The sequence below is a fragment of the Sitophilus oryzae genome, unplaced genomic scaffold (genome assembly GCF_002938485.1).
Source record: "Sitophilus oryzae breed Bouriz unplaced genomic scaffold, Soryzae_2.0 scaffold_381_pilon_pilon, whole genome shotgun sequence".
In the NCBI taxonomy this organism is placed as follows: Eukaryota; Metazoa; Arthropoda; class Insecta; order Coleoptera; family Curculionidae; genus Sitophilus; species Sitophilus oryzae.
The window spans coordinates 3,089,365-3,101,676 of NW_022146953.1; the positions used below are offsets into that span (position 1 = coordinate 3,089,365).

Consider the following 12,312-nt stretch of genomic DNA (forward strand, 5'->3'; position numbering starts at 1 on the left):
CCTAACGAACAAAACATGCTTACGTTTCGGAAAGTTTATCTCTTTCCGTCGTCGGAAGCAAAAAAAATACAAAGAAAAAAACTACCTATTTAAAATATTTAAACGCAACTATTCGAGAACACTTTAGTTCTTTTTTAAACAGATACGTCTACAAAAACCCTATATCCCAAAAAGCTTTAAACTTTCTGTAGGTATGATTATTTTTAAATTGTTTTTAATTTTTACGTATGTTATGTTTATTTATGTCATGTTCTTTAAAATCAAAGAAGCGATTGCCATACATTACTAACATCTACAGATGCATGAGCAATACATTTATTTTTATTAGGTTGTATTAAAAAATCTCTTTTATTATTCATTCTGAGGCTACGTTTTTTTTTTTCATTTATTTTTTTCTTTTATTCTTGCTATCTTAAATCATAATATATGTCAGCAAAACTTTTATACGAAATCATGACACTTAAGATTCGCCATTTATTAAATGATCTAATTAGCTTTCTTTAGATCAGCGACTTTTTGCCGAGACCCGACAACTATGGCGTCGTGCTCTGGACGCCGCCGTCGTGACACACATTTCGGAAATGGGAACGCTGGTTGCTTACCCTTGGTGTCTAGGTGGCTCTGGATTCCAAGTCAAAGCATTGTCAAAGCAATCGTTAATGTTTTTGTTCAATTTCTATCGCGCATCTCTAAACATACCTAGTTCTGACTTGAATTTGAATAAATATCTACAGTTACTGTTTAATTTCTCGTTTGGTTTTAATATTTTAATCGCCTAATCTAAAATAAGTTCCAAATAAACAATTACCGTACGATGGGATAAGATTTTATTAAAAAAATATTATCCAGAAAATCCAGCTTTCTGTCAGTGTCGCCAATAGAATAGTTCAAAAATTTATCGTGTACTAAAATAAAAAATATGTATTTGACTTTTACATATTATTATATGAGAAAATAATAAATTTATTAAAGTATTCAGTACCAAAATTATAATTTCTTTACAGTATGTAATAATTTTATATCTTTTTATAATTTTAGAACGTAGATTAACATCTTGGCAACAGTGTGCAATCGAAACCAAAATTTATTTTTCTCTGGTTTGCAACATTGACAATGATTGACATGATTGTATTTGTGATTGTATTTTGTCTATGGATTATTGGATTGTATTGATTGACGTAACTCCAACTTAACCTAAGATTTTTGGTTTAAAAAATGTCTATTATAAAACTTTAGCTAATAATGGTTTATTTAAAATATATAAACGGTGTCCTTTATAGACGATTCTCTTCTGCTGTCAAACCTTTGAAGAAAGACATAATTGTATCAGGAAATCCCTACATTACAGACGATTACACAAATGTAACCGATCGTATTCTATCACACGTAGGAAAAAACTTACATTTGCAACAGTATCACCCCCTAAATCTAGTCTATCAACGTATAGTAAACTATTTTTACCAATCCTTCCTGAATGCCAGAAGAAACCCCATTTTTTCAGTGTATGACAACCTTGCACCAGTAGTTAGTGTAAATCAAAACTTTGATAGTCTGTTAATACCAACAGATCATGTTTCTAGATCAAAAAGCGACTGTTATTACGTGAACAGAAATTATCTTTTAAGGGCCCATATGACAGCACACCAATCTGAGCTATTAACAGCAGGATTAAACAATTTTTTGATGGTTGGTGATGTTTACAGGAGAGATGAAATCGATCGAACTCACTATCCAGTTTTCCATCAAGTTGACGCTGTTAGATTGAAAACTAGGGATGAAATATTCCCGAACGATAATAAATTACAAATCTTTGAAAAGGATGGTAATACAGAGTCTTTTGGCGGTCAGGAAAAACAATCTTGTCATACATTAGAAGCAGTTAAACTTATGGAGCATGAGCTGAAAACAACTTTAGAGGGACTAGCCAGTCATTTGTTTGGAAATGTAAAATTCCGATGGGTTGATACGTATTTTCCTTTCACACAACCCTCATGGGAGCTGGAAGTTTTCTATGAAAACGAATGGTTAGAAGTGTTAGGCTGTGGCATAATGCGTCAGCCGATTCTCACAAACTCTGGAGTTAAAGACCGCATTGGATGGGCATTTGGATTAGGTTTAGAGCGTGTTGCAATGTGTTTATATAAAATAACCGATATCCGTACATTTTGGTCGCAAGACTCAGGATTTTTGAGTCAGTTCAAAACAAATGACATTAACAAAACTATTATTTACAAACCGATCAGCCAGTATCCTCCCTGTAAGTGTGATGTGAGTTTTTGGTTGCCAGAAAACGCAGAATACTCTAGTAATGACTTTTATGACATTGTGAGAAGTGTAGGTGGTGAAATAGTCGAGCAAGTACAGCTTATTGATAATTTTACACATCCAAAGACAAAAAAAACTAGTCACTGTTACCGGATAGTTTATAGACATATGGAAAAGACTTTGATACAAGAGGAAGTGAATAAAGTGCATCAAAAAATAGCCGATGCGGCGTCTTTGAATTTGGGTGTTACATTAAGGCAATAAAGAATTTTTATCATATATAGAGTTTTTTATATTTATTGTGTTACAACTTAATACAAGAAGGCTTATTAGAAGTGACAGAACATCATTAAAGTCAAAAATATTGATCAAACAATTTTATTGATCCAAAAACTTCATTATTCACTAAACATATTGCAACTCTCTATAGTTTAATTATGTCTAATTTTAAAAAAGAGTTAGATAAACTCTTTAACGATCTGAAATCAGATTTAGATGCTGATAAAAAGTACTGGCTGAGAAATGATGCAAAACTGAGAGCAGTGATTACTTCTAAATCTTATGATGAATTTCGGTAAGGCTGGATTTTTTTTTAATTATTTGAATAACATTAATAATATGTTGATAATGCAGAGATATTGTCGATGCAGCACATCTAAAGGGGTTATCAAAAAAAGATTGTAAAAACAAACCTCACACTAGCTGGAATAAGATGGCTCAATAATAACATAATTCAAAAAACAATATTGTGAAAAATAAAACTTCGTTTAAAAAAAGATTGTATATTTTCTAACCCATTCACCTTATAAACTATTTAAACTGTTGATTTACCTTTGGAGTATAACAGAGTCAACAAAGTTATTATATATAACAACCATATAGTATACGAAATAAAATTGTTAAATGCATTATGGTACTTTTTAGAAAAGTAATATTAAGATATTTTTAAAAAAATGGCTTAGCTTATTTGCATACGATATTTTACTTCCTGGGCTGTTGAATGATGTGTCCAGCGGGTTTGTTAGAATGGGAGACTGGAGGCTTTTCCTTATGGAAACTTTGAACAGCCTCAGGAGTGAAATCAGCGTGACCTTTTACAACAGCACCCGATACTGTGGTTGTTTTTGGTGGGCTTCCAGAAACAGTAATTCCAGTGGTATCTTCAGCAATTCCTCCGGAATCTCTTCTAGTTTTATGCTGGATGATTCTCATTCCTCCGGCTTTAACTATAACACAAAAAAACAATCAAATAAAAAAGGTACGTGGGAGGTATTTTATATTAACCGGCTGGGGGATGTCCAGCTTTTAAAACACACTCCTCTTTAGGACTAGACATCTTTAAGCGATGAGAATAGAGTGGCTAAATCTTTAAACAAATATAACAATATGGAAAGAATAACACTCAACGCATGTATTAAAGGAGGACTTAGGAAAAATTTCCGTAAAATTGTAAATAAAAACACGTAGACCATTCAATGTTGCCAATAGTTTAATTAATTCAGAGATAAGAAAAAATAAAAAAGATAAGCCGAAAATAATATTTAATTTATGACTTTCTATTCATTATCTGCTTTTATAATGAATTTTAGTCAATTAAAAAAGGGTTTTATAATTTTTAAGTTTATTTGAAATATAAATATATATTTTGATTTTTATTCTATTGGTGAAACTACATTTCTTTGACAAGTAACCAGAGATATAGCTTTACATTCTCCCTCCCTCTATATCTCTGATATAGATATATCTTTTTTATTTTTCTCCTATTGGGAACACTACATTTAATTGACAAGAAACATGAACTGACATTGACATTGACAAATAGTGTAGAGTTGTCAAGATTTTATGAAAATTTCATCGGTAAACACGATTTTTTGAACTTTTCATATGGGGACAGTTTAACTGAAAATTAATTAAAGAAAATATGGTTTTATTAGAAAATGATGCCGTAAGTCAAGGAACTTTTCATTTAACCATTTCATGTTGTGTAATTTTTTCTTTTTTAGTTTCTTTCAGAACTGACAAAGCTGTTTCAAAAAGCACGACTCGATGGGTCAGTTACCATGACTTTTAAGCGATGTAAGCCCTAAATTTACTTGGTTTTAATTTAAATTATTCAAAACACTTCTATTTTTCAGACGATGGTCATGATAGACCTAACCCTAGAGAAGGAAAACCTCCTTTGCCAGAACCTTCAGAACACCTGTGTTTGATACGAGCCAAGTTTAGATCTAAGAAAATAGCGACTGTAGTTCATCAAAAGGACGTGAACAAGTTCCAAGTGGCCTACAGTAGTTTACTGAAAGGAAATCTCGATGGACTTAAAAAAGTGAAAAAACCTAAAACAAAAACAAAGGTTGAATCTTAAATGAATTGTTTGTCTGTACATAGATAATTATTCGGACTTTTTTTTATAATTTCAAGTGAGGTTTTAATGTTGACAAGGTATATGGGATTAAACGTTAGGTTGCCAATATGAAACCTTTTAAAATATATTTATTATATAGGCAATATTATATATTTAAAAGTATGATAATGGTTTGATATTGGTAATTTAACCAGAAAACAGGTAAAATATGAGTGTTAGGTAATAATGTTGGTAAGAAATATGCTTAAATGACTGCCTGTTTATAATGTTTTTATTAGATTAAGCGAAATTACATTATTTTTATTTTCCACTCAGAAAAATTACAGTCTCAATTTTTGTACAGTATTTGTTTACAAATAAACGGACTTATATAATTAATATTGTCTTTTATTTATTCTCTTGAAATTTTGTTTGAAAATATTTTATTTTGAAAAAGATCACAAGAAATATGTTCCTAAAATTTTTCCTGTTTTCTTGACGTTATGGTGAATGCGCCTATAAAAATTAGATTGTTAAAATAATAAAATAAAAAAATTCTTAAAATGATCCTGTTTTCTTGACTTTATGGTGAATGCGCCTATAAAAATTAGATTGTTGAAATAATAAAATAAATATTAAGAACGTTAGACTTTTTACATAATAGGTATTATAAAAACATATGAAATAAAGCCATGTTGTATATGATATAAATATTATAACAAAATAGATTATTGAAATTGATATGATTTGTTAGAAATATTATTTAATTTAACAAACAAAGTGTAAAAATATTGTTTTTTCCATAGCAACTGTTAAAATTTCTTTATATCTATAAAAAATAGTAGATAAAATAGTACTTTAACCGCAAGGGTTTTAATGATATTTTAACAGCAAGGATAGGTTAAAAACTTTATTTTTTCTCGCACGTTTTTTAACTGCTTCCATTTTTGATAATTTTTGTATTCCTTTTCATAAGTTAGTTATTCGGGATTTAAATGGAAGGAGTTTGCATATGGCGTTTGTCGCCTCAGCCTGAATATCTGTTGGTAATTTACTTATTTCGTTTTGAGCAATTTCTGGCTCTAATTCAAACAGCAATCGACATGAAAGAGAATTAAAAAATATTGACTCAAAACTGACAACTAAAGAGACAGCTTCATTTATTTGTCAAATTACATAGAAACCAACGCCAACCCAGCACAATATTTTTTCTACTCGTAATAAATTCCTTGAAATAATAATTTCTGAATATTTTTTCAAACGTAACTCGCTATGGAAAAAAATATTGTTTTATACACGACGATAAAATTGCATTATCGTCTCCCTAAAAATAACTATTATTCCAGCATTTTATCCACAAAAGAATGCTTAAACGCTAGAACGTAGTTTACATTTCTTAAGTGGATGAAATGTCAAACACAGCCCCTTGTCCGTCTACCTTGCATGGATTAGCATTATACTCCTTCAAAGATTGATACAAACACAAGCTCGACAAATGTCAAATTTGGACCTTATGTGTCATAACAACTTATTGCAAAAAATAAATAAAAATCCTAATATCAGTAACCATATTTATTTAATAATATTATTACAGAATAAAATTATAGACTAAAAGAAAAATAAAAATTACAGAGTTTTTTTAAATAATTCAAAGACAAAGTTCTTATACTATATCATTCAAAAATATATCAAACACTATCAAGATCATCGTTTAAATCATCTGAACAGACGGCGCGTTGTAGTCAAAATATGGACAAACCAATCTATAGTGATCTTTAACTTTGCCCTGTGTGAATAAGCAATCGTTGGCACAGTTTAGGAGAACTTGACCCTTGAAACAGGTGTCACAGGCTAGGATACATTCGTCGATAGGGTCCAGAACTGGTAGTGCTGACGCTTTGGTAGAGACAGCTATGAGGAATGCTGTTACCAAGATGATATGCCACCTGGAAACTGTAAAAAGAAACGTTATTAGAGGTTTTACGTCCAGAAAAACTTGTTTATTATTGACATTTTGAGAAAAATGCATTCTTCGTAAAAAAATTTGTTTGTTCTAAAATGATTATTCCGTTTTTACTTTTCCAAATTTTTATACCTCTTTAGAGACAATAAAAAAAAACATGAAAATATAGCTGAATTCTTTTCCCAGTCCAAAATTAAAACGCGTTTCTATGGTAATATAATTTTGTTTTCATTCTTTGACAGAATTTTAATTAATGTCATATTTTTTGCTGCTATAAGGTGGCTACACACACTATTGCAAGCATGACAAGCATGCGTGAACAATCTTTTTGTACAAGCAAACTGTAGCGTCTGTAGGGAAAATTTGCGCAAGCATTTTAATTGTGCAAGCCGCTTGATGATTGATTGAATTTGAATCATGCAAGCTTGGACAAGCCATGCTTGCACAAGCGAAACGGTACGTGTATACCACATATATTCAGCTGGTACAAACAATTATCCGTTATCGTAAATGACCTGTACGTCGCGTCGCCATCATGTCTAGCGATGTGAAAAGGAGCAATCGAGGATTATTGGAAGAAATCAGCCGTGTTTTTGGTGAATTAAATCGCCAGAATTTTATGATAGGGTGAAGAAGGATGCAGCATACAAAATTTTACTTAATAAGTATAGATTAATTGACAGCCAAGCCGATAAGGATGCCGTTATTAAAAAGATAAATGCCTTCAGGATTCCCAATTCTTTTTCGCGGACTTCCTTCATCTTTTTCTTAAACTGAAGCTTGTTCAAGCATGCATGTACCGTGTGGCGGCGAAGGTAAATTATGCATGCTTGTACAAAAAGATTGTTCATGCATGCTTGTCAAGCTTGCAGTCCTGTGTGTAGCCACCTTTAAAGATAATAGTTATCGCAAAATGTTAACAACAGGTTAACAACAGCAAAAAATATGATATTAATCAAATTTAATAATAACCATCTATCAAAGAATGAAATATAAATTATATTACAATAGAAACGCCGTTTGATTTTTAGGAGTAGAAAAAATTCAACCGTATTTGCAAGTTTTTTGTAATTTTCTCTAAAACGAAATGGAAATTTGGAAAAGTACAATCGATAGTTACCATTTTAGAACAAGCAATAATTTTTTAAAAAGAATGCATTTTTCTGAAAAAGTCAATAATAAACAAGTTTTTCCTCTTGTAAAAACCAATTCCTCTTGTAAAAACAATCTTGGACAATCCGGGGATGTCGGAGACACCCTGTACACAGTATGTACTGTATACAGTATGTACTGCATACAGTAGCTTTTTTAGTTTTCCTGTTATTACCGATTCTGAACCGTCCTAGAACTCTGCAGCGATTGCGCAAATGAAATAATGTCTTCATATTTCCTTCTGCGCATACGCATCACAGTTCTAGGACGGTTCAGAATCGGTAATAACAGGAAAACGAAAAAGCTAGTATGTACTGTATACAGGGTGTCTCATAAATAAATGCAAGTATTTTAAGTGGGGGTATACTTAGTCGTTAGATTTCTTCTTTGAGATATCTCTTTATTCAAAGATTTGTCACTGGAATATTTGTTTTAGGTTTACTATTGATTACCTAATATATTCTTTAGTAAAGACGTTAATATGGTTAGCCAAATACTAGTTAATTGTATGCAATGTGCTTACATTTCTAAGACGAACATTAAATTAAAATAATAAAAAAATCATAATGCTCTTTTAAAATATACGTTCTCTTTATTTGTCCAAATTTGCCATAACTTACGTAATTACGATTCGCACTTATTGATAATAAAAAAATGTTATTTGCCACATATTAAAATTCCTCTAAACTTACGTAACATAAATTTTAAGATCACGACTAGAAGTTCCGTTCAGAAAAACAAATTATTGATTTTTTTTACGAGCTCAATCACAATAAATAAAGTTCGTGAAACTGAAGTCAATATTTTTTTTATTTTGTTAATCTTTTTATTGAAAAATACTACAATATCTTATACAAAGATCATTTTATAAAAACAAAAAAACTCTTTTTACTTTACTGTATTTAATTTGACTTTTTCAACCACCAAAAAAAATATTTCCTTGCATAATATTGCGGTGAATAAAAGCCTTTCTTTACCAAGTAATCGATACATATATCACACCTGTATCAAGCGTATATAACGATACACATTCTGCATTGCCTGATAACTCGAAATCTGAAGCAGGCGAAAACAGAAGGCTTAGAGAACGAGGATGGAGAGGACGCGGACAGGTGCTCAAAGCTCGAGCACAATGAAACCCATCAATCCCGCTTTGCGACTGGGGGGAAATACCTCCCACTACCCCCTATCACGAATCGGCTTTACATATATACACGGTGTTTTTACTATTATAAATATTTTATATGATAATAATATAAACATAATACACTGAAAATTTTAAAAGAAACAAATGTAAAAAGTGTGTTCACACAAATAATGTCCTTGCTGCTTTTCTTACTATGTTTATCATTATCATAATCATTTACAGCTTATTCAAACATTTCCAATTATGGTCTAACCTTCCTGATAATATTTTTTGTAATTGGACCCATTGCTGTCTATTGTTGGCTATGCAATGGTCCAATTTGTCACTGCTAATTTCCGAATATCATGATCCCATCTTAGGTGCTGTCATTTTTGTGGTCCATATATTGTACGTCCTTCTTGCTAGGTGTTCTGCCTATTGCCACTTGAGAGATTTGATTCTGTGAATGACATCCATTACCTGGTCCTTTTGTCGTATCCACTTTATTCTTTTACAGGCTTTTCTTGGTTTTTTTTATAATGTGGGTTTTAAGTGTCCAGGTTTCGCATGTAAAGGTCATTACTGGTAGAACATATTGATCGAACGTTGACAGTCACTTAGTTTCTGGACACCTTTGGCATATTCTTTAGTGAATAAGACTTTAACACAGTTGGCAAAGTATAAGCGAGTGTCTTAAAATTGTATTTTTATTAATTATACTTAGTAAGTAGCATTAAATGCACAATTAATATAAAATACATAACTCACACAGTTACGATTCGCACCTGTTAAAAAAATAAATATGGAGAGTGGTCCAACGCTATCGATACAGTAATTTCAATAAATGAAAATTAAAGCTAGGACTTTTTTATGTAAAAAGCTGTTCTTCGTTTAGTTCTACACAGTGAACGGTTTTCAAGATATTTGCGTTTAAAGGTTCCGGGTTGCATCGATTTTACCATTAGCGGTTATTAAAATTTCTTTACACTTTATCATTTCACTAATACTTTAAACGCTAATATTCTGAACACCGTTTACTGTTTTGAGCTAAACGAAGAGCATCTTTTTTACGTAAAAAACGTAAAAAAGTTCTAGCTTTTTATATCATTTGTTGAAATTACTGTATTAGGATAAAAGAAGTACCACAAGTGGTATTCTCTACCCTAATGAAAAGTACCTTTTCAGGGCTGCTACGCAATTTTTCACAATCGCCATTCGCTTTGGCATTAAAATGTGTGTAAGAATACCAAATTTCAGGTAAAACGATTTACCAATATTCTTAAAAATAAACAAAATATATTATTTTTATTCGACTTTGGACGGCTGTAACTTCTTTGGAAAGCATTTTAGGGTATATTCATAGGAACTTTTTATTTTTATTTTATCTGTATCTGAATCACCCACCGACGCCCTGTATACATTCTCTTATATTGTTCAAATGTGCCATAACTTATGTAACTATGATTTACACTTTTTTATACAAAAATATGGGTTGCAGTATATCAAAAATTTAAAATCTAAATATATGAATATAAATCTAAAATCAATAATCGGAACACTCAGTATAGGAAACCCGCGATCTTCTTCGAAGGGGAGCCATATTTGCAAACAGACGATATCTCGTGGGTGTTAACGTTCTTTTGGCCTCTTCGATTTCTTTCAATCTTTTCTCCCCCTTATATCGCGTCTTTTACCTTTGAAAGGTTGGATTTATTTTTTTTACAACAAAGTAACAAAAGGAGTTTATTCCCATACTTTAAAATATTTGACTGATATCAGTTTAATTACCAGTAAGTGTTCTCTTCTAGTGTTTTATTGGTGTCGAGAGATTTATATTAACATTACTTTATCAACATTAATGTCTTTATTAAAATAATGTTACTTGTTTCAATGTCCAGTAACATTACGATTATTTTAAAAAAGAAATGAACATTACGATTATTTGAAATTATATTAATAAAAAGATCTAAGTATCATTTTTTTTCAAATATTTAATCTGTATGGGGTGTAACAAAGATAATATTAATAAAAACTTACCCATTTTAAAAGTATGTCTTCAAGTTTATTTGTTAGAAACAGTGATAGAAAATAGTTTCTAGTTTCTGATAAATTGAACAGTTCGGTCAAAGTTTTTGGAAAAGCTAAAAAACTCACATAGAAGAGACAACAAAATCTCTTTTATATATACACCTGCAGTGCTGTAAATCTTTCTTTTTCCTTAATTACTTGCTCAATACATATATAAACGTTTTGGTTCAATTTTTTGGTTTATTACACGAAGATTGGAGTGTGATTTATTATCACAGATTATTACGAACAACAAAAAAAAAAAGATTTTTTGATATATACAGTGGTCCGAACTGTATTCCGAAAAATTTGGCAGCGTATTCTGCAGATAAAAATAAGTGAAAAAGTTCGTATATGTAAATGTATGTCCTAAAATGCTTAGTTTTGGAGATACAGGGTGTAGAAGTTTAATTTTTATTTCGATTTTTTCTAAATAATTTCTGAAGTAATTCCAATATTTGGATGAAATTTGATGTCTGGGAGTTTTTTGATATGAGAAATTCGATTTTGATGTTAATATGGCTCCTACTTGTAGAGGGCGCCACCTACATATTTTTAACTGGTTTGAAGAGAAATAACTTTTCGACCGTACCTGTATAACACTACTAAGTAAAAAAATATACATTTCCGTGATTTTTTACTTAAAAAATATCTCTTGGTAAAAATCGCTACGAGCAACCATTCTCAAGATATTTAGAATGGAAATAGTCAATACATGTCATTATTGACAAAAAATAAATATATCGAGTAGTTGGTTATTTGACTGAAACTTTGAATAAGAAGACTAAGGAAGGAGCATAATGCTATCCATGTATTCATGCATGGTGGACGGAAAAGCCACCATAAAAGCTCTCTAGAGTGGGGATCCTTGACAGTTCTGTTTGACGATTCATTTGACACATTTGAATTTGATTTGAAATTTTGTGGATTTGTCAGTCTTTACGGAGCTTATTTTATGTTATTTATTATTTATTCTACTACTGATAGTTGTATAAAGGTAGTAAATCTAGATGGAAATTGTGGCAGAACTTAAATTAACAGTGACACTATCGCGATTTATCGAAAAAAGACTCTAAAATAGTTGGTTGTGTAGCGTGCGGTAGATCTCGGCAAAAATTGAGTGAAATAATGGAACAACTTTTCGCTAGTAAGTGACTATATAATATACATACGTGTAGTAAACCGATCATTTATGAAATTCACTTAAATTAACTAAATTATATATTTTTCTTGCATTTTTAGCTTTTATTTATTACTTGTCAAAGATTAGATGTCAAAGAATTTAGATACGTTAATTTGACTTACCTGCTTCAGTAGCGTATCGGATGTTTGTGTTAATAAATACTTATTATAACTTATCTATTTTTATTAGAATTATATATTTTTATAACAATT

General features: G+C 30.8%; 3 protein-coding genes across 3 annotated transcripts; 2 read left to right on the forward strand and 1 right to left on the reverse strand.

Moving 5' to 3' along the window:
• The first annotated feature begins 1,150 nt into the window (after window positions 1-1,150).
• LOC115885362 (probable phenylalanine--tRNA ligase, mitochondrial) lies at window positions 1,151-3,034 on the forward strand. The gene is made up of 2 exons (XM_030904258.1): window positions 1,151-2,839; window positions 2,899-3,034. Exon 1 carries the CDS (start codon window positions 1,243-1,245, stop codon window positions 2,527-2,529), a length of 1,287 nt encoding a protein of 428 aa, XP_030760118.1. The 5' UTR covers window positions 1,151-1,242; the 3' UTR covers window positions 2,530-2,839; window positions 2,899-3,034.
• On the reverse strand, window positions 3,032-3,734 carry LOC115885363 (death-associated protein 1). The gene is made up of 2 exons (XM_030904259.1): window positions 3,550-3,734; window positions 3,032-3,491 (listed from the first exon to the last, which is right to left on the reverse strand). Exons 1-2 carry the CDS (start codon window positions 3,599-3,601, stop codon window positions 3,247-3,249), a joined length of 297 nt encoding a protein of 98 aa, XP_030760119.1. The 5' UTR covers window positions 3,602-3,734; the 3' UTR covers window positions 3,032-3,246.
• A 332-nt stretch (window positions 3,735-4,066) lies between these two features.
• LOC115885355 (signal recognition particle 14 kDa protein) lies at window positions 4,067-5,008 on the forward strand. The gene is made up of 3 exons (XM_030904246.1): window positions 4,067-4,210; window positions 4,269-4,341; window positions 4,401-5,008. Exons 1-3 carry the CDS (start codon window positions 4,187-4,189, stop codon window positions 4,628-4,630), a joined length of 327 nt encoding a protein of 108 aa, XP_030760106.1. The 5' UTR covers window positions 4,067-4,186; the 3' UTR covers window positions 4,631-5,008.
• Window positions 5,009-12,312: the final 7,304 nt, after the last annotated feature.

Coding starts and splice junctions, on each gene's coding strand:
- LOC115885363 (XM_030904259.1), bottom strand. CDS start 3,601: ATGTCTAGTCCTAAAGAGGAGTGTGTTTTAAAAGCTGGACATCCCCCA. Junction 3,492..3,549: donor AGCTGGACATCCCCCAGCCG/GTTAATATAAAA, acceptor TTTGTGTTATAG/TTAAAGCCGGAGGAATGAGA.
- LOC115885355 (XM_030904246.1), top strand. CDS start 4,187: ATGGTTTTATTAGAAAATGATGCC. Junction 4,211..4,268: donor TTTTATTAGAAAATGATGCC/GTAAGTCAAGGA, acceptor TTTCTTTTTTAG/TTTCTTTCAGAACTGACAAA. Junction 4,342..4,400: donor TACCATGACTTTTAAGCGAT/GTAAGCCCTAAA, acceptor TCTATTTTTCAG/ACGATGGTCATGATAGACCT.
- LOC115885362 (XM_030904258.1), top strand. CDS start 1,243: ATGGTTTATTTAAAATATATAAACGGTGTCCTTTATAGACGATTCTCT.